Source organism: Coregonus clupeaformis, chromosome 13 (assembly GCF_020615455.1).
Source record: "Coregonus clupeaformis isolate EN_2021a chromosome 13, ASM2061545v1, whole genome shotgun sequence".
NCBI lineage: Eukaryota > Metazoa > Chordata > Actinopteri > Salmoniformes > Salmonidae > Coregonus > Coregonus clupeaformis.
Window position 1 is genome coordinate 7,540,292 of NC_059204.1, and position 18,640 is coordinate 7,558,931.

General features: G+C 43.9%; 1 protein-coding gene across 2 annotated transcripts; it reads right to left on the reverse strand.

Annotated features, from left to right (window-relative positions):
- Window positions 1-2,194: 2,194 nt before the first annotated feature.
- On the reverse strand, window positions 2,195-18,290 carry LOC121579167 (C-terminal-binding protein 1-like). 2 transcript variants are annotated; one of them, XM_045224207.1, is made up of 11 exons: window positions 18,252-18,290; window positions 17,346-17,517; window positions 15,022-15,137; window positions 6,916-7,070; window positions 6,173-6,317; window positions 5,296-5,502; window positions 4,124-4,338; window positions 3,768-3,898; window positions 3,522-3,649; window positions 3,123-3,243; window positions 2,195-2,970 (listed from the first exon to the last, which is right to left on the reverse strand). In XM_045224207.1, the coding sequence occupies exons 3-11, from the start codon at window positions 15,026-15,028 to the stop codon at window positions 2,781-2,783; spliced, it is 1,299 nt and encodes a 432-aa protein (XP_045080142.1). In that variant the 5' UTR covers window positions 15,029-15,137; window positions 17,346-17,517; window positions 18,252-18,290; the 3' UTR covers window positions 2,195-2,780. The 2 variants fall into 2 exon arrangements, with proteins under 2 accessions (XP_045080142.1, XP_041749450.2); XM_041893516.2 differs by lacking the exon at window positions 15,022-15,137.
- Window positions 18,291-18,640: the final 350 nt, after the last annotated feature.

Here is an 18,640-nt window from a genome sequence, read left to right on the forward strand (position 1 = left end):
TTGTAATGTAAATTATCCAGGCATAATCACATCACATTTTAACCACATTGATTCCAATTCTAAAGATGATATCTCTCAATAAGACAAGTAATCTCAATGATAAAACTTGATTGATGAAACAGGCAAGGACAACTATTTATTGTGTTATAGTTCCATCAAAGCAAGTAACAATCTCATCTCTATAAAATGTTTTGAATTCTAATGACTAATTAATTCCCTTAAGGAGCAAGACATACCACCAGACAACTTAAAAACGACAAAGCATGGAGGTCAACTAAGGTATTTCCCTATACCTGGCCAGAGTGTACCATAATGAGCAGGGGTTGATTTGAAATTCTGTAACTCATGGTGGCCAAAGACGGCAGAACTCCGTTCCAGTGCTTTTCCGGTTGTAAATGACCCGATTACAAGTAGGCATTATAGGAGGCTGCCCACTTTAGGCTGAATTGCCTGCGTTTGAATAGCCTGCGCTCCTCACACACATTCTCTCTCCAGTGACACACTTACACAACTCTGAAGCTGTGCCTGGCTCAGTGTGATATCCATAAACTCCCTTGATTTTCAATGACTATGGGGGTGTTAAGGCTTTGCCACTAGCATATTTTAATCTCTGACTTTATACAACATAGGGACTTCCTTATCCACATCAGACTGCTATGCTAAATACACAACCAAAAGTTTACTCGATTTCCCACCTAATCTGTTCTTATTCTTACCTTGACAGTCAGTAAACAGATTGGACATCCCTGCCAGGGATTCACTGGTCTACATCCACAGGTCAAAGTGCCAAACATAAATTCTGTCAGATTAAGAAATTAAGCCACATCTAATCATTTTCTAATTCATGTAGTAGTAATGAACCGCTGTCCTCCAGTCTTCAAATGTTCTGAATATGGTTGTGAACACCCCTGTGACCAAGCCACAGATGCAAACACACATCACCACACAGCAGTGAGCCCCAGGTTCACTCAGAGCTAAAAACAACCAGAATAGTGTGTTCCAGATGTGGTCAGGGCCTTGTAATGAACCAACATCAACTGGGCTCCTACCGCCTTAGAAATATGTATATGGTTGTGACCATGTTTTGCTAGGATGCTTTAATCTTTGCAAATTTGAGCGAAAAATGTGTTTTAAAGGGAAATTTAAAAAAAAATGAACTTCATATTCATCATCAGCAGCAGCACCTCAACATGTGAAAATAGCACTTTTCTATGTTTTGTAGTAAAAAAAGAAGAAAATAAGAGTTTCCAATAACATAATCAACCAATTAGTAGGCAATGCTTCTCATAATAGGGCTCCCGAGAGGCGCAGCGGTCTAAGGCACTGCATCTCAGTGCTAGCGGCGTCACTACAGACCCTGGTTCGATTCCAGGCTGTATCACAATCCGGCCGTGATTGGGAGTCCCATAGGGTGGCGCACAATTGGCCCAGCGTTGTCCGGGTTTGGCTGGGGTAGGCCGTCATTGTAAATAAGAATTTGTTCTTAACTGACTTGCCTAGTTAAATAAAGGTTCCAAAAAAGTATAATAATTGGTTAAAATCACACGATGCACACCAATGATGTCAGTTGTAAATGAGAACTTGTTCTCAACTGGTTTACCTGATTAAATAAAGGTGAAATAAAAAATAAAAAAATGGAAATACATCTTCTGCTCTTTTTTACTACAGATCATAGAAAAGCGCAATTTTCTCATATGTTGATGTTGGGGTGGTGCTGGAGATGAATATGAAGATGAACATTTTAGAAATGTCCCTTTAAGAGTGACATACAAAAACGCCTTGAAGACTGATTAGTCTAGTCTATTTGAGATCGACAGCCACTGTGGAATCCATATGGGGAAAATAAGTTTCAATGCCTGAAGTAATAACACAAGATGAACCCCTAAAATGGGTGTCAATGCCAGCGAACACTGTTGGGGGGGGGGAGGGGACAATGGTGATCCTATAGTACCTAAAGAGGATAGATAATTTGAGGACTTGGCAAAGATATTGTTTTCATGATCTATTCATATGCAAAGGTAACATAAAAAGGAAATAGGAAGGTAAGAAGACCGCCGTCACCCTCGTCTTGGCAACCACAATGATGTGAAGAGGATCTACACATTTAATCAAAAAAAAAAAAAAAAAGGTTATATAAGAGCAACAGAGAAAATAACTAGTGTAGGTGGTGGTCTTGACACAGAAATATACTGTACATAGTTCTGTGCTTTATCAGCAGAGGCATATAATGTGATATTATTCAATTCATGTCAAAAAGCTCAAAAAGTCAGAGCCACACTTTTATTGTGATGACTAAATGTAGAGTCCGACATTAGAAAATCCTTTGTAATCTTTGTGAACAAATAGTAGTGGGAAAAAAAGAAATTCATCTTCAATACCGTTCCAGACTTATGCCTCACTTTACAGCATGTCAAACAGCAATAGAGATAACAAAACCAAAAAACACAGGAAAAATATTAACAGTTCTCCACAAAAGACTAATTTACAAAACCACTGAGCCACATGAACGTCAGACACAGAGGGGTTTAAAAGCAAACTGGAAAAAAAAATCCTTGAGTAATCCACTTATTGCTTTCTGGATGAGAGAAAATAGGATGTGTGGAGGGAGTCGATGCAGACTGGTCCCTCCTGAAGGATTCTGTTCCGTAGGACGGGACCAAAGCCGGGTCAGAATGGACCTCAATACCAGTGTCTATCAGCTTGAATGAACATGAAGGGTGACGACGGAATGTTGTGGACGAGAGGGGGATTGGGGGACAGTTGGGGGTGGGGTGGGGGTGCTACTGGTCCGTTGGCATGTCTCTGTCTGTTTCTGCTTTAGAGGGTTGCCCTGGCGATGGGGTGTGGGGGGGTCGAGACACGGGGGCAATCCCATGTGCCATAGCCAGGTTCCCTGCAACAATTCCCTCCACTGCAGTGCCTGCCCCTGTCAGGCCTCCTGCTGTCACTCCCACTAGACCAGTAGGGAACCTGTTGATGAGGGGTTGAGTCAGAAGAATTAGAATAGCTTTCTAGGTTCATAGAACACAAGCCAGATTTAAATCAATACCTGGAGTTGTCTTTACTCTAACTTGTGTATTACCTGCTTACTGGCCCTCTTAACAGTTTTAATAAAGTCCTACCTGTAAGCAGCAGCTCCGTTGAGTTCTGAGTGCACGGCCCCATGGTCCATGCCAGGCCACTGGGGCGTTGCCATCAGATACTCCTTGTTCACACAGTTCTTCAGACTGTCAGGGATGCGGCCTGTTGGGAAAACCATCACAACAGTCAAGCTAACTGATCAAATGATCAATGACAACTCTTGATAAGGTTCTTTGGGATTGACTGCAAAACAGTTTACAAAATAACCTATGGGCTGTAATACAAACTATATATCACTAAATGGTAAAGGCTACTGTGCCAATTATCACATGGCTAGACGGTTGTTCACTCTGCGCTGAAATGGACACCTATCATTGTACCCTAGTGTATTTGTGCCTATAAATATTCTGTCATACACAGAGGCTTGCATAACTGAATACCTGTGATGGCCCGGCGCACTTCTCTAGCTGCCTCCTCCCTCGCCTCAAGGGACGCCTGCTCACTGTACCATGATGTGTGGGGGGTGCAAATCAGATTAGGAGCGTCCTTCAGTGGGCCCTGAGAGAAGCTGGAGAGATACAACAGATTTAAGAGAGTGTGCAAGGTGGCGTTTATACAGAGAATCACAACTTTTAAAACAGTTATTGTTTTCAAGTCTTAAATGGCTGAGCTGGGAGGAAGCTGACCTGAAGGGCTCCGTCTGCGTATCGTCCAAGGCAGCACCCCGTATCCTGCCCTCTTTCAGTGCCTGGGACAGGGCCTTCTCATCCACCAGGCCCCCTCGCGCCGTGTTCACCAAAAATGCCCCCTGACGCATCTGCACAGATATCACAGTCAGAGGGAATGGGTTAGATATCGGACATCACAAAGCAAGCCATGCAGACAACGATAACCAAAACACATTACTGGGGAGAACAGAGATACAGTCATGAGGTTATGAGGGGTGACTTGTTCATGGAGTTTGAGAGTGAAATCATTGATAATGGGGGGTGTTGTTGGTGGCACACACCTGTGTGTGTGTGTGAGTGTGAGAGTCTTATACCTGTTTAATGGTGAAGTCGTTGATGAGGTGATGGTTGTGCTCGTTGAGGCTGCAGTGCAGTGACACACAGTCAGAGTGGATCAGCAGGTCCTGCAGGGTGGCCATTCTCTGCAGGCCCAGAGAGCGCTCCACTCCGTCTGGCAGGTAGGGGTCGTAGAAGATCACACTGAAGCCAAAGGCCTTGGCCCGCAGCGCTACAGCCTGGCCCACTCGCCCTGTGGAACAAACACAGACACTGTATGCTCAGACTGGAGGATGTAATAGCTGTGAGAGGAACCGCTCACTAACTCTGAGAAAACTAAAATGATTTGCTTGAAATATACATTGAAATGACCTGTGACGACACCCATTATAGTTACTATTAAAAAATATACTCAGCAACAGGATAACTTCAATTAACATACACTGAGTATATAAAACATTAGGAACACCTTCCTAATATTGAGTTGCACCCCCTTTTGCCCTCAGAACACCCTCAATTCATCGGGACTTGGACCCATAAGGTGTTGAAAGCGTTCCACAGGGATGCTGGCCCATGTTGACTCCCAATGCTTCCCACAGTTGTGTCAAGATGTTCTTTGGGTGGTGGACCATTCTTGATACACACGAGAAACTGTTGAGCGTGAAAAATCCAGCAGCATTGCAGTTCTTGAAATAAACCGGTGCGCCTGGCACCTACTACCATACCGTTTTCAAAGGCACTTAAATATTTTGTCTTGCCCATTCACCCTCTGAATGGCACACATACACAATCCATGTCTCAATTGTCTCAAGGCTTAAAAAATCCTTCTTTATAATAATAAATAATATGCCATTTATCAGACGCTTTTATCCAGAGCGATTTACACTCAAGTGTGCATAAACTTTTACGTATGGGTGGTCCCGGGGATCGAACCCACTACCCTGGCGTTACAAGCGCCGTGCTCTACCAATTGAGCTACAGAGGACCACCCATACGTAAACCTGTCTTCTCCCCTTCATCTACACTGATTGAAGTGGATTTAACAAGTGACATCAATAAGGGATCATAGCTTTCACCTGGATTCACCTGGTCAGTCTATGTCATGGAAAGAGCAGGTGTCCTTAATGTTTTGTATACTCAGTGTATAATGTCCTTTGTGACTGCACTTGCGGAGAGCCCTTGCTAAGACAAGATCCATTTCCCTCCTCACCCAGGCCGATGATGCCCAGCGTCTCTCCCCGGATGCGGGCAGCTCCACTGGCCACCTCCCTGATCTGCTCCACGCTGGAAGCCCTGGTGCCCTCTCTCATAGCCTGGTGCATCCAGGTGACGCGGCGGTACAGGTTCAGGATCAGACACATGGAGGTGTCCGCCGTCTCTTCCACTGATGTAGCAGGCACATTACACACAGCTATACCTGAGGACGACAGAGCACAAAGGAGACAGCGGTTAGTTATCACACATTTAAGGTGGATGGATGGATGGATGGATGGATGGATGGATGGATGGATGGATTTGACCATGCTTGTCACTTATGAACATTTTTGAACATCTTGGCATGGTTCTGTTATAATCTCCACCCGGCACAGCCAGAAGAGGACTGGCCACCCCTCATAGCCTGGTTCCTCTCTAGGTTTCTTCCTAGGTTTTGCCTTTCTAGGGAGTTTTTCCTAGCCACCGTGCTTCTACACCTGCATTACTAGCTGTTTGGGGTTTTAGGCTGGGTTTCTGTACAGCACTTCGAGATATTAGCTGATGTAAGAAGGGCTATATAAAATAAAATTGATGGATGGATGGATGGATGGATGGATGGATGGATGGATGGATGGATGGATGGATGGATGGATGGATGGGTGGATGGGTGGGTGGGTGGATGGAGGGATGGGTGGCTGGATGGATGGATGGATGGATGGGTGGCTGGATGGATGGGTGGGTGGGTGGGTGGGTGGGTGGACAGATGGGTGGACAGATGGATGGATGGGTGGATGGGTGGGTGGGTGGACAGATGGATGGATGGATGTAGTAGGTAAGACTTGAGGGGTAGGAGAAAGAGAGAGGTGAAGCAAAGTAATGACCCAGTAGCCAACCTAGTTCAGCCGCAGCCTTGATGTCCACGTTGTCAAAGCCACTGCCGATTCGCACGATGATCCGCAGTCCCTTGAACTTGTCCAGGTCGTCCCGCGACAGGGTGATGGTGTGGTACATCAGGGCACCCACTGCCTCATTCAGCACCTGAAGCACCAGGGAGAGAATGGACGAGTGGCAGGGCTAATAATATCACGATACGATATTATCGCGATACTTTGGTGCCGATACGATATGTATTGCGATTCTATACGTATTGTGATTCGATACTGTGATTTTATTGCGATTCGATGTTCCAAACATATTGCTCACCATATGTCTGCTGCAGAGGGACAAGAGAGAGCCATGAGAAAACAAGTTTTGATCAGTCATGGAAATAAGTGCTGAAAACAAATTGGCTCCCTATTTAAAAAGAAGATGGAGAACTAGCTATGAAGGAAAAATACTGGAGTATTGGTGCATGTACAGCCAACTAGCGCAAAATAATATTGCGATATTGTCAGAACGATACAATATATCGTCAAAAACAATATCCCGATCACTGGTGAGTGTTCAGAAAAGGCTATTCAATCGGTATCCTTATTCTACCATTGCACTAAAAGAGCAGAGACTTTCCCTAACTCTATTGCGTTGGAAATAAACCCCACCACAAAAATAGCAGACACGTTCACGAAGAATCCATTTCCCTCCCTAAAAGTGCAGACAGATACTTAAGAGGAGAACCAGATACTTTGAGGTTGGTTACCTTCTCATGGATCTCCTGGGTGGACTGGGCGTCACAAAAGGCCACTGTGGCCACATCCTTCAGGACAGGCATCTCCACAGTGCAGTCGCGACCATCCAACAGTGCCACAAGGGGGCGCGGGTGCATCGGGCCATTCAGAATCGGGGGTCGAATGCCTATACAAAGACAACAAATCAACATAAAATGGTCAAGGCTTTATCCAGGGAGTATCACCTGTGTCTTCTTTCTAAAGGGTCAATCAGATAGGCCTATGTGATCATGTAGATGGTCTAACTGTCAACCATTTCCATTTATATCAAACTTCCATTATGAACATTTTAAAAAGACGGAGAGTCCCAAAATAGAGAACACCACCGTGTTCGTGAGAGTCTTATCTTTCCATAGAGGGATCATAATAGCTTGTATGCCAAACCGTTCGGACACTACACACGATTTTGTGAGAAGAGCGATTTTGGGAACACCTCATGGTCTGACACACACCGCTCTAGCTCTGTCATCTTCCATCGCAGATGCGGAAGTGCGACGTAGGGCGCAATTACATTTATGGATTTTAAATGGGGATTTTATTATTATGCTAATTAGATTTCCGCAGGAGCGCAGACGTCGACCTTAGGGGGTTAGCCTACTTCACACTCGCCAGCTTGTAGTCCTAAAAAACAGAAATGAGTTACCTCTGGTTTGTTCAGCCATTCCTATGGAGGAAATGGATGGGGAAAATTGGGTTTTGGGATAAATACCGAAAATAAGGTCTGAGGTTCACACAGGCTTAGGAGATCTCATACATTTTGTTCTATGAGATAATATCAATCAGTTAGCATGACCTTTATGAATTTTGAAGCCTTTATGTGCTTGTTTGATTACATAAATGCGTCAAAATTCACTAAAATATTTTCATAAAAACAAAAACGTATAAGATCTCCTAAGCCTGTTTACCACAGACCTTATTTTTCTGTGTTTATCCAAAAACCAGACCAAAAAAACATAACTTAAGCCTATTAATTTGCCCATAGGCTTTGGCCAACGAGACAACTCCATAGCGTGAGTTAGTGCGTACAAAAAGACGCCATTACTATTGATGTCCGAGGAGGGGGGAAAAAAGTGTGTTGTTTTCAGTAACTTCTTCGTTGTTGTAATATCCCAAACGGACGCGCCAGTTTCACCATTAAGGATTCCAGCTTCATTCTCAAATACAGACAAGGCACTCCTCTAACCCCCACAGCAGGGCAGACTCCTCCAGCAGGGCAGACTCCTCCAACCCCCACAACAGGGCAGACTCCTGCAGCAGGGCAGACTCCTCCAACCCCCACAACAGGGCAGACTCCTGCAGCAGGGCAGACTCCTCCAACCCCCACAACAGGGCAGACTCCTCCAGCAGGGCAGACTCCTCCAACCCCCAAAACAGGGCAGACTCCTGCAGCAGGGCAGACTCCTCCAACCCCCACAACAGGGCAGACTCCTCCAGCAGGGCAGACTCCTCCAACCCCCACAACAGGGCAGACTCCTCCAGCAGGGCAGACTCCTCCAACCCCCACAACAGGGCAGACTCCTCCAGCAGGGCAGACTCCTCCAACCCCCACAACAGGGCAGACTCCTGCAGCAGGGCAGACTCCTCCAACCCCCCACAACAGGGCAGACTCCTGCAGCAGGGCAGACTCCTCCAACCCCCACAACAGGGCAGACTCCTCCAGCAGGGAAGACTCCTCCAACCCCCCACAACAGGGCAGACTCCTGCAGCAGGGCAGAAGGGTGGGGTTGGGGGGCACAGGCTTCTTTTCAGTTATTATATTATTATTTCCCTGGAGGCAGAGACCCCTGCCCTTCTGCAACAATAGACAGCCTGCCCTATCGGCACAAAGCACACATATCTCATAAACAAACAAATTAGAGAGAAACCTAAATTAGCAAAGATAGATACAGTGGGGGGAAAAAAGTATTTAGTCAGCCACCAATTGTGCAAGTTCTCCCACTTAAAAAGATGAGAGAGGCCTGTAATTTTCATCAAAGGTACACGTCAACCATGACAGACAGAATGAGAAAAAAATATCCAGAAAATCACATTGTAGGATTTTTAATGAATTTATTTGCAAATTATGGTGGAAAATAAGTATTTGGTCACCTACAAACAAGCAATATTTCTGGCTCTCACAGACCTGTAACAACTTCTTTAAGAGGCTCCTCTGTCCTCCACTGCGTTACCTGTATTACTGGCACCTGTTTGAACTTGTTATCAGTATAAAAGACACCTGTCCACAACCTCAAACAGTCACACTCCAAACTCCACTATGGCCAAGACCAAAGAGCTGTCAAAGGACACCAGAAACAAAATTGTAGACCTGCACCAGGCTGGGAAGACAATCTGCAATAGGTAAGCAGCTTGGTTTGAAGAAATCAACTGTGGGAGCAATTTTTAGGAAATGGAAGACATACAAGACAACTGATAATCTCCCTCGATCTGGGGCTCCACGCAAGATCTCACCCCGTGGGGTCAAAATGATCACAAGAACGGTGAGCAAAAATCCCAGAACCACACGGGGGGGACCTAGTGAATGACCTGCAGAGCTGGGACCAAAGTAACAAAGCCTACCATCAGTAACACACTACGCCGCCAGGGACTCAAATCCTGCAGTGCGAGACGTGTCCCCCCTGCTTAAGCCAGTACATGTCCAGGCCCGTCTGAAGTTTGCTAGAGTGCATTTGGATGATCCAGAAGAGGATTGGGAGAATGTCATATGGTCAGATGAAACCAAAATATAACTTTTTGGTAAAAACTCAACTCGTCGTGTTTGGAGGACAAAGAATGCTGAGTTGCATCCAAAGATCACCATACCTACTGTGAAACATGGGGGTGGAAACATCATGCTTTGGGGCTGTTTTTCTGCAAAGGGACCAGGACGACTGATCCGTGTAAAGGAAAGAATGAATGGGGCCATGTATCGTGAGATTTTGAGTGAAAACCTCCTTCCATCAGCAAGGGCATTGAAGATGAAACGTGGCTGGGTCTTTCAGCATGACAATGATCCCAAACACACCACCCGGGCAACGAAGGAGTGGCTTCGTAAGAAGCATTTCAAGGTCCTGGAGTGGCCTAGCCAGTCTCCAGATCTCAACCCCATAGAAAATCTTTGGAGGGAGTTGAAAGTCTGTGTTGCCCAGCGACAGCCCCAAAACATCACTGCTCTAGAGGAGATCTGCATGGAGGAATGGGCCAAAATACCAGCAACAGTGTGTGAAAACCTTGTGAAGACTTACAGAAAACGTTTGACCTGTGTCATTGCCAACAAAGGGTATATAACAAAGTATTGAGAAACTTTTGTTATTGACCAAATACTTATTTTCCACCATAATTTGCAAATAAATTCATTAAAAATCCTACAATGTGATTTTCTTGATTTTTTTTTCTCATTTTGTCTGTCATAGTTGACATGTACCTATGCTGAATATTACAGGCCTCTCTCATCTTTTTAATTGGGAGAACTTGCGCAATTGGTAGCTGACTAAATACTTTTTTTCCCCACTGTATGGCTCATAGCTGGGAGATACTGCACTGACAACTGTTAATTAATTATGTACGTGATATTGATACAGCGCCTTCAGAAAGTATTCACACCCGTTGTTACAGCCTGAATTTAAAATAGATTACATTGAGATTGTGTCACTGGTCTACACACAATACCCCATAATGTCAACGTGGAATTATGTTTTTAGATTTTTTTTAAACAAATGAATTAAAAAATGAAAAGCTGAAATAAGTATTCAACCCCTTTGTTATGGCAAGCCTAAATAAGTTCTGGAATAAAATTTGCTTAACAAGTCACAACTTGCATAGACTCACTCTGTGTGCAATAATAGTGTTTAACAAGATTTTTGAATGACTACCTCATCTCTGTACCCCACACACACACACACAATTATTTGTAAGGTCCCTCAGTCGAGCAGTGAATTTCAAAAATAGATTCAACCACAAAGACCAGGGAGGTTTTACAATGCCTCGCAAAGAAGGGCACCTATTCGTAGATGGGTAAAAGAAAAAGCTGATATTAAATATCCCTTTGAGCATGGTGAAGTTATTAATTACACTTTGGATGGTGTATCAATACATCCAGTCACTACAAAAGGTACAGGCGTTCTAACTCAGTTGCCGGAAAGGAAAGAACCCCATCAGGGATTTCACCATGCGGCCAATGGTGACTTTAAAACAGTTAGAGTTTAATGGCTGTGATAGGAGAAAACTGAGGATGGATCAACAACATTGTACACAATACTAACCTACATGACAGAGTGAAAAGAAGGAAGCCTGTACAGAATAAAAATATTCCAAAACAAGAATCCTGTTTGCAATAAGGCATTAAAGTAAAACTGAAAAAATGTGGCAAAGAAATTAACTTTGTCATGAATACAAAGTGTTATGTTTGGGGCAAATCCAACACATCACTGAGTATCACTTTTCATATTTTCAAGCATCATGTTATGGGTATGCTTGTCATTGGCAAGGACTAGGGATTTTTTTTAGGATAAAACAGAAACTGAACAGAGCTAAGCATAGGCAAATCCTAGTAGTGTTGCAGGATATACCAGTACCACGGTTATATCACGCTACCAAAACGTCAAGATATTTATATCAACATTTTAGAATACCGTAGTACAGTTTCATATGATACTACCTAATTGTTCAGCCCAACCAATCTAAAGAACCTGATGGTGCCAGTTATAAAATGTTTATAAAGTCAGTTTATTAATGCAGTCGAATTTAAGCAAAAGGCACTAGTCTCTTGTATGCGCAGGTCCAATAATATCCACTTCATTTTGATGCCCATATTTACATTTACATTTACGTCAATTAGCAGACGCTCTTATCCAGAGCGACTTACAAATTGGTGCATTCACCTTATAGCCAGTGGGATAACCACTTTACAATGTTTTTTGTTTTTTTGGGAGGGGAATGTGGGTTGGGGTAAGGGGGGGGTAGAAGGATTACTTTATCCTATCCCAGGTATTCCTTAAAGAGGTGGGGTTTCAAATGTCTCCGGAAGGTGGTGAGTGACTCCGCTGTCCTGGCGTCGTGAGGTAGCTTGTTCCACCATTGGGGTGCCAGAGCAGCGAACAGTTTTGACTGGGCTGAGCGGGAACTATGCTTCCGCAGAGGTAGGGAGCCAGCAGGCCAGAGGTGGATGAACGCAATGCCCTCGTTTGGGTGTAGGGACTGATCAGAGCCTGAAGGTACGGAGGTGCCGTTCCCCTCACAGCTCCGTAGGCAAGCACCATGGTCTTGTAGCAGATGCGAGCTTCAACTGGAAGCCAGTGGAGTGTGCGGAGGAGCGGGGTGACGTGAGAGAACTTGGGAAGGTTGAACACCAGACGGGCTGCAGCATTCTGGATGAGTTGTAGGGGTTTAATGACACAGGCAGGGAGCCCAGCCAAGTGTGGCAGCTGTAATCAGCCAGCTGCATCCCCTACCAGCCCTCACCTGCAGCCCTCCGTCCACTCTTCATGCGCATCTATTCCTTGCATCAGTTTTTTATATATATATAAAAGATTGCAGTTTTGAAACTGCAGTAAAAGTGCAGTAACTGCAATCAACTGTGTATTTTTGGACACAGTAATTACAGAATAATAAGTTATACTGCACTCTAACTGCAGTCTTTTTCCATAAGGGGAGAGAGCAATGTTGATACATTGTATCATTTCAGAGCACAGCCCAGTCTGAGTAGACTTTGCAAGTTCAAATCAAATCAAAATGTTATTTGTCACATGCGCCGAATACAACAGTGAAAATGCTTACTTACAAGCCCTTAACCAACAATGCAGTTTTAAGAAAGAATACACACACACACATACACACATATATATACACACACACATACGTATAAACAAAAAAAAATATTATAATAAAATAAATATACATATCTCAAGAAAATACAATATCACTGTCATGCAGCCTCCGAGTGTCAGAGGGGAAACTGGAGCGCCGCTTCGCGACAGGCATGCAGCAGCTTCTCTCTAGCCTAAACGGTGAAAGACAATATGACCCATATTACCGGATGCCTTTTGTTCTTTCTATAGGGATTCACGCGCATTTTATATAATTTCATAAACCATGTCAAGGGCCGTTTTAAACTAATCCCGGGTCGCTAATTATTGGTTTGATAACAAACAACGTTGTTCAGTCATGTTACCTAGCTAGCTAACAACCTGCTAACTGGACAGTAGGTTTAGGCTAATTTAATTGGCCCAGAAAGAAAGGATAGGGTTATCCTACTCATATATGCTTAAACCTGTCAGGTGGGGAACCCATTTTCTTTTTGCAATAACTTCTCGCGACCAAAGATTTTACTCAATTACAGTTCATAAAAGGACATCAGTCAATTGAAATACATTTATTAGGCCCTAATCTATAGATTTCACATGACTGGGCAGGGGCCCACCCACTTGGGAACCAAGCCCACCCACTGGGGAGCCAGGTCCAGCCAATCAGAATGAGTTTTTCCCCACAAAAGGGTTTTTATTACAGACAAAAATACTCCTCAGCACGCCCTCCCCTCCCCAGACGATCCCGCAGGTGAAGAAGCTGGATGTGGAGTTCCTGGGCTGGCGTGGTTACACGCGGCCTGCGGTTTTGAGGCCGGTTGGATGTACTGCCAAATTCTCTAAAACAACGATGGAGGCGGCTTATGGTAGAGAAATGAACATTCAATTCTCTGGCAACAGCTCTGGTGGACATTCCTGCAGTCAGCATGCCAACTGCACGCTCCCTCAAAACTTGAGACATCTGTGGCATTGTGTAGTGTGACAAAACTGCACATTTTAGAGTGGCCTTTTATTGTCCCCAGCACAAGGTGCACCTGTGTAATGATCATGCTGTTTAATCAGCTTCTTGATATGCCATGCCTGTCAGGTGGATGGATTATCTTGGCAAAGGAGAAATGCTCACTAACAGGGATGTAAACAATTTGTGCACAAAATTTGAGATAAATAAGCTTTTTGTGCGTATGGAAATACTTAATAATGTGTTGTATTGACATTGACACCAACAATGTTAATTGGGCAACAGTGAATGGACAGTAGCCCAACCGGACAATACAGAGTGTAGCAAGTGTATCACTAAAGCGAGAGTGTGTCACATGACCCTCACAAATTAAAAGGCACACAAGGAGCCTTATGTGGACCTAAGATTTCTTCAGAGCTAAGGATAATCATAGAGCAGCCTAGAGACATTGATGGCACTTAAAAGAGATGAACATGAGAATGCGATCCTCAAAGCAACAGCACTGCACACACAGACCACACCACTCATTGTGACTGTCAATTGCTCCCTTTGCTTAATATGTAGTACCGCTTAGTGTTCTGTTGCCCAAAAGATTCCTTCATTACTCCTCAAAGACAACATATAGACAAAGAAATTGCTTTTTGGCTCATTCTAATCGGATCCAGAACATAACACATAGCAGTAATGAACAGCTAGCCTGACATCTTCACATGGGATTGGAGCAGAATTTAAACACGCTGCATAGCAAAAGCAGAGTGTTCAACAAACCCACAAAAAAATGACCTATTTCTTTCTGGACAAAAAGACGAAGGCATGAATACAAATTAACCTACGGGAGGCCAAAAAAGGCACACTCGACAGGGAAAGAGAGAGGAGCTGGCAACACACATGCGCCATATGGTCTGGCAGAGTGTGTGACCATGTGACTGTGTGACCGTGTGTGTGTGGAAAGCCTGGTCTGACCAGCAGCAGGGCCATGCACACAATGCTATTCATTCAGCGCTCATTCATTCTCCCCTGTCCGCCCGCCACTCTGTGGGTGTAAGTAAGCGAGCTCGCAGGGAGGGGTGGGGGTGGGCGATAATGCTGCAGTACCCCACCCTGCCCCCTGCCACACATGCTCCAGAGCACTCTCACACACACACACACACACACACACAATACTATAAAAGACCAAGGACAAAAATGCACCGGGATGACAAATCCCCTTTATATCATGCAAAACCAAATAGCAGATTTGTACTATCCATCTACCCCCCCCGCCTCCTCCTCCTTCCTTCCTTCCTTCCCTCCCTCTATCATTCTCTAGGAAAACAAACGAAAAAGACATTCATCCTCCTAACCTTGCATGCTGCAGTTGACCAGCCTTTCTTCCTCTCCTTCTCCACTTACAGTTACTGTCAGAATGCTTTCGCTTGGCACAATCCCAGGCAAACAGTCTCCTCCTTCAACCTACCCCCTGCTCCAATCAGAGGGAGGAACAATTCAGCTATAGCCAACCAAAACTAAGCTTTTAGCATTGAGAGGCTAGGTTGGGTAGTGTGCAGTGGAGGCAATTTCCATGTTGTTTTTTAAAGAGACAAATGCGAGCCATCGGCTCAGTGTGGTACATTTCTCGCTGGAAAAATAATTAAAGGGAATTGATTATGGCCAGTCTATTCAAATAAAATCTTGTTAGAAGATCAAATTCAGCACACCTGTACTAATTCACTAATCTAACAAATTAATGAAACTGTAAAATGATCAAAAAGGCCACGACATGCAACATTGATTTGACTGGTCAACAGTAGCTAAGGGACTGTCTAGGCTGCTACTTGATACTAGATTCATATTAAAATTGTACATAAAATGCAAAAAGCTATTGTGGAAAAAATAACCATTTTAAAACATAGCCAATACAAACCCAGGATTTTTTTTTTTTTATGTAAAATATATTAAACACGAGTACAGGATTACAATCATCCCTGTCAACTAAAAATCCTACTATCAAAAAATATTCAGTGGATATTATTCAGGTGGATGCTCATTATGGAAGACGAGGCAAATGACAAATACAAACAATAGTGGGACCTCTGCAGCAAACCCAGCAGTCACCTGCACCACTGTAATAGAGACTGTCTCACTGCCACAGCAGACCTGGGGTTCAAACACTCGTCACAACGAAACAAATGCATGCATCATCGATACCAGTACAGTATTTCAATCTCAGCAAGGTGACGTCGCTGCGCAATGCTAGTTTCGCCATCCATCACACATTTGCAGTCAAATCAATGTCAGGAAGAGCTAAATCACTGCCAGGAAGAGCTGAATGGCCATTCACATTGATATCACAACCAGTTCCGCAATTATAAACCGAGAGTTCAATTAAGTCAAATGTGAAAATTCTAAAAATCCACAGCCACTCTCTGCCAGTTCTTTACCTGCCAGCATCCTTTGGGCACTGGACGAAAAACCGAGCAAATTGTAATTATTTTATTATATCTAGGTAACTCAAATGACTTTAAGCGTATAGATGTGCAACTGGAACGAATGTGCCTTTCAAAAATCACATTCCTGCCAGTTCCACCACCGAAAGCAGAGAGCGCTGTTCAGTTACATGGTAATATATATATTTTTTAATGCCCATTTGCACTCTACCTGTCCAGCGGCGAGAGAACACTGGCACGAACGGTTAGCGATGGAAATAAACACGATTGTGTTAATACGGCAGTATTTTGACTGCATATGTGAGCGCCCTTAAGTGACTGGTGTATCAGCAGCAACTCTGTAGGTAGCACATTAACCGTAGAAATACCTACATTATAGAAATGTAATACATTATTATTAGTATTATTATTATGAAGGGGTGGAGAAACAAGGTTTGACAGTGGCATGAGCCAAAGTCATGCCAACAGTGCAAGTGAGGGGTTCATCAGTGTGTGTGAGCGACTGTCCTAGAAGCGTGTGTGACGTAAGGAAAACAGTGCAATGCACTGCATACAAATATACAAGATTTACATTTAAGTCATTTAGCAGACGCTCTTATCCATAGCGACTTACAGTTAGTAGAGTGCATACATTTTCATACTGGCCCCCGTGGGAAACGAACCCACAACGCCATGCTCTACCAACTGAGCTACACGGGGTTATATAGCAGATATAGCCTCCTGTTTGTTATCAATGTAATCTAAACTGCCAGTAATAACGTGACAAGGGCAACATGAAGTAGTGCCACAGGCACCCTCCCTCTTTCTTTCGCCGTTTATGGAATTAGATCTGTTATTGACTCCCGTTATTTGACAACCCTTCCCTTCACAGATTAGACAGGAGTATAACACTTTGAAGTGTTATTGTCACATACACTGGATAATTGCAATGAAATGTGTTGTTTTACAGGGTCAGCCATAATAGTACCACGGACAGAAGGGAATTAGTTATAAATATCTTTGGTCGTACGGCGCTATATGGCACTGTTTGCCATAATGAAGTCAATCACAACTGCATGCTGTCCATCACCTATGCATGTCTACGGTCCATCGGGCCAATGTGTGTCATTTCCCATTCTACATTGGAGAAAATATAAAATGTTCAAGAATCCTTAGATAGCCAGCTGTTAGCTACAAAAGTTTGTACACGTGCATTGTCAGTCCCTAACATGATAACTGGGGAAAAGTATGTTAATACTGACCTTCACAAATGCGGTCCAGCCTCTGTCGCTTGACTTTATGCTTATCCATGAGAGCCATTGGCGTTCTTCACCCCAGCCAAAGCACAAACAAATCAGACCAAAGCTGAGCCACACAAGGCAAATGTCGGAGTCAAACACCTCCCAGGGAACAATGATATGCACCGGTGAAAACCTGTAAATAAATTGAACAGTGTTTTAATATATACATGACAGGCTTAGCTACTAACGTTACCTAGCACCATGCCTAAAGGTGTAGCCACACGACTAGTCGTATGGATAATAAAGTTGTTGACTTATATTTTTTTTAGTTAGCCATTTTCGCTAACGCTAGCTAGCATCACTTTGACTGGCTAATACTGATGGCCAGAGCCAATACTGTAGCTAGCGCCACTGCCGATTAGAGAGCTAGCTAGCTAACGTTCTTTTCCTAACTTTCACACGGCACTAGTTTCTTAGTTAACAAATAAAAAACAATTAATTTGAAGCTCCAGTTTATAGCTAGCTAGCTAAATACCCACGCAATTTACAAAGTAGTTAGCTAGCTGGCTAAATGTTGCTAGTTAGCTAAAAAAAAAAGTAACTAGCCTACTAATTCAAAGTCGGTAGCCAAGATTCGTGTGGCTAACATGGCTAGCTAGTTAGCTTAGCTAACATCACGCAAACGTGATACAGATTTGCACGAAAAGAGGCCTGTTTCACAAAGCTAACACAACTAGCTAGTTACTACTACTAGCTAGCGCCACTGATGGTAAATTATAGGCACATCAACACACACGTTTAGGCGGCGTAAAACTATTTTTGCTTCTAGAGAATAATACCAAGAAGACGACCACGGAGCAGTAACGTTTGCTGTTGGATCAGATCAGACCACTACTAGGTAGCTAGCTTAGGTTATTGGTTCATTACCAAGTACTGCAGGTTCTGTTAATCTTGGTCTTGTGGGGGGTCAATATGAGTTGACGTCTTCCCACTTATCGGATCGTCATGAATCCAAACAGTTTGTTCAGAGGAGTCAGGTGACGGACGAGTCGGTGTCACAGAATAATGAGAAGTCTTGATAAACCGCTGTTAGTGGAGTGTGGCGCCTTCACGTAACACAGGGGGTATTGCAGACCAGGCTGCACACTGACCATCCGACCCCTGATTGCTCAGGGACCACATTTGAGCTTGATGAGGTTTCTTTCCAGATGACAAAGGTCATAATGTATTCTTAACCACAGGTAGGCTGCCCAATAATAATCTCTACAGTGCCAGTGATCTGAGTGGAGGACAATCCCATGACAATGCCGAATGGA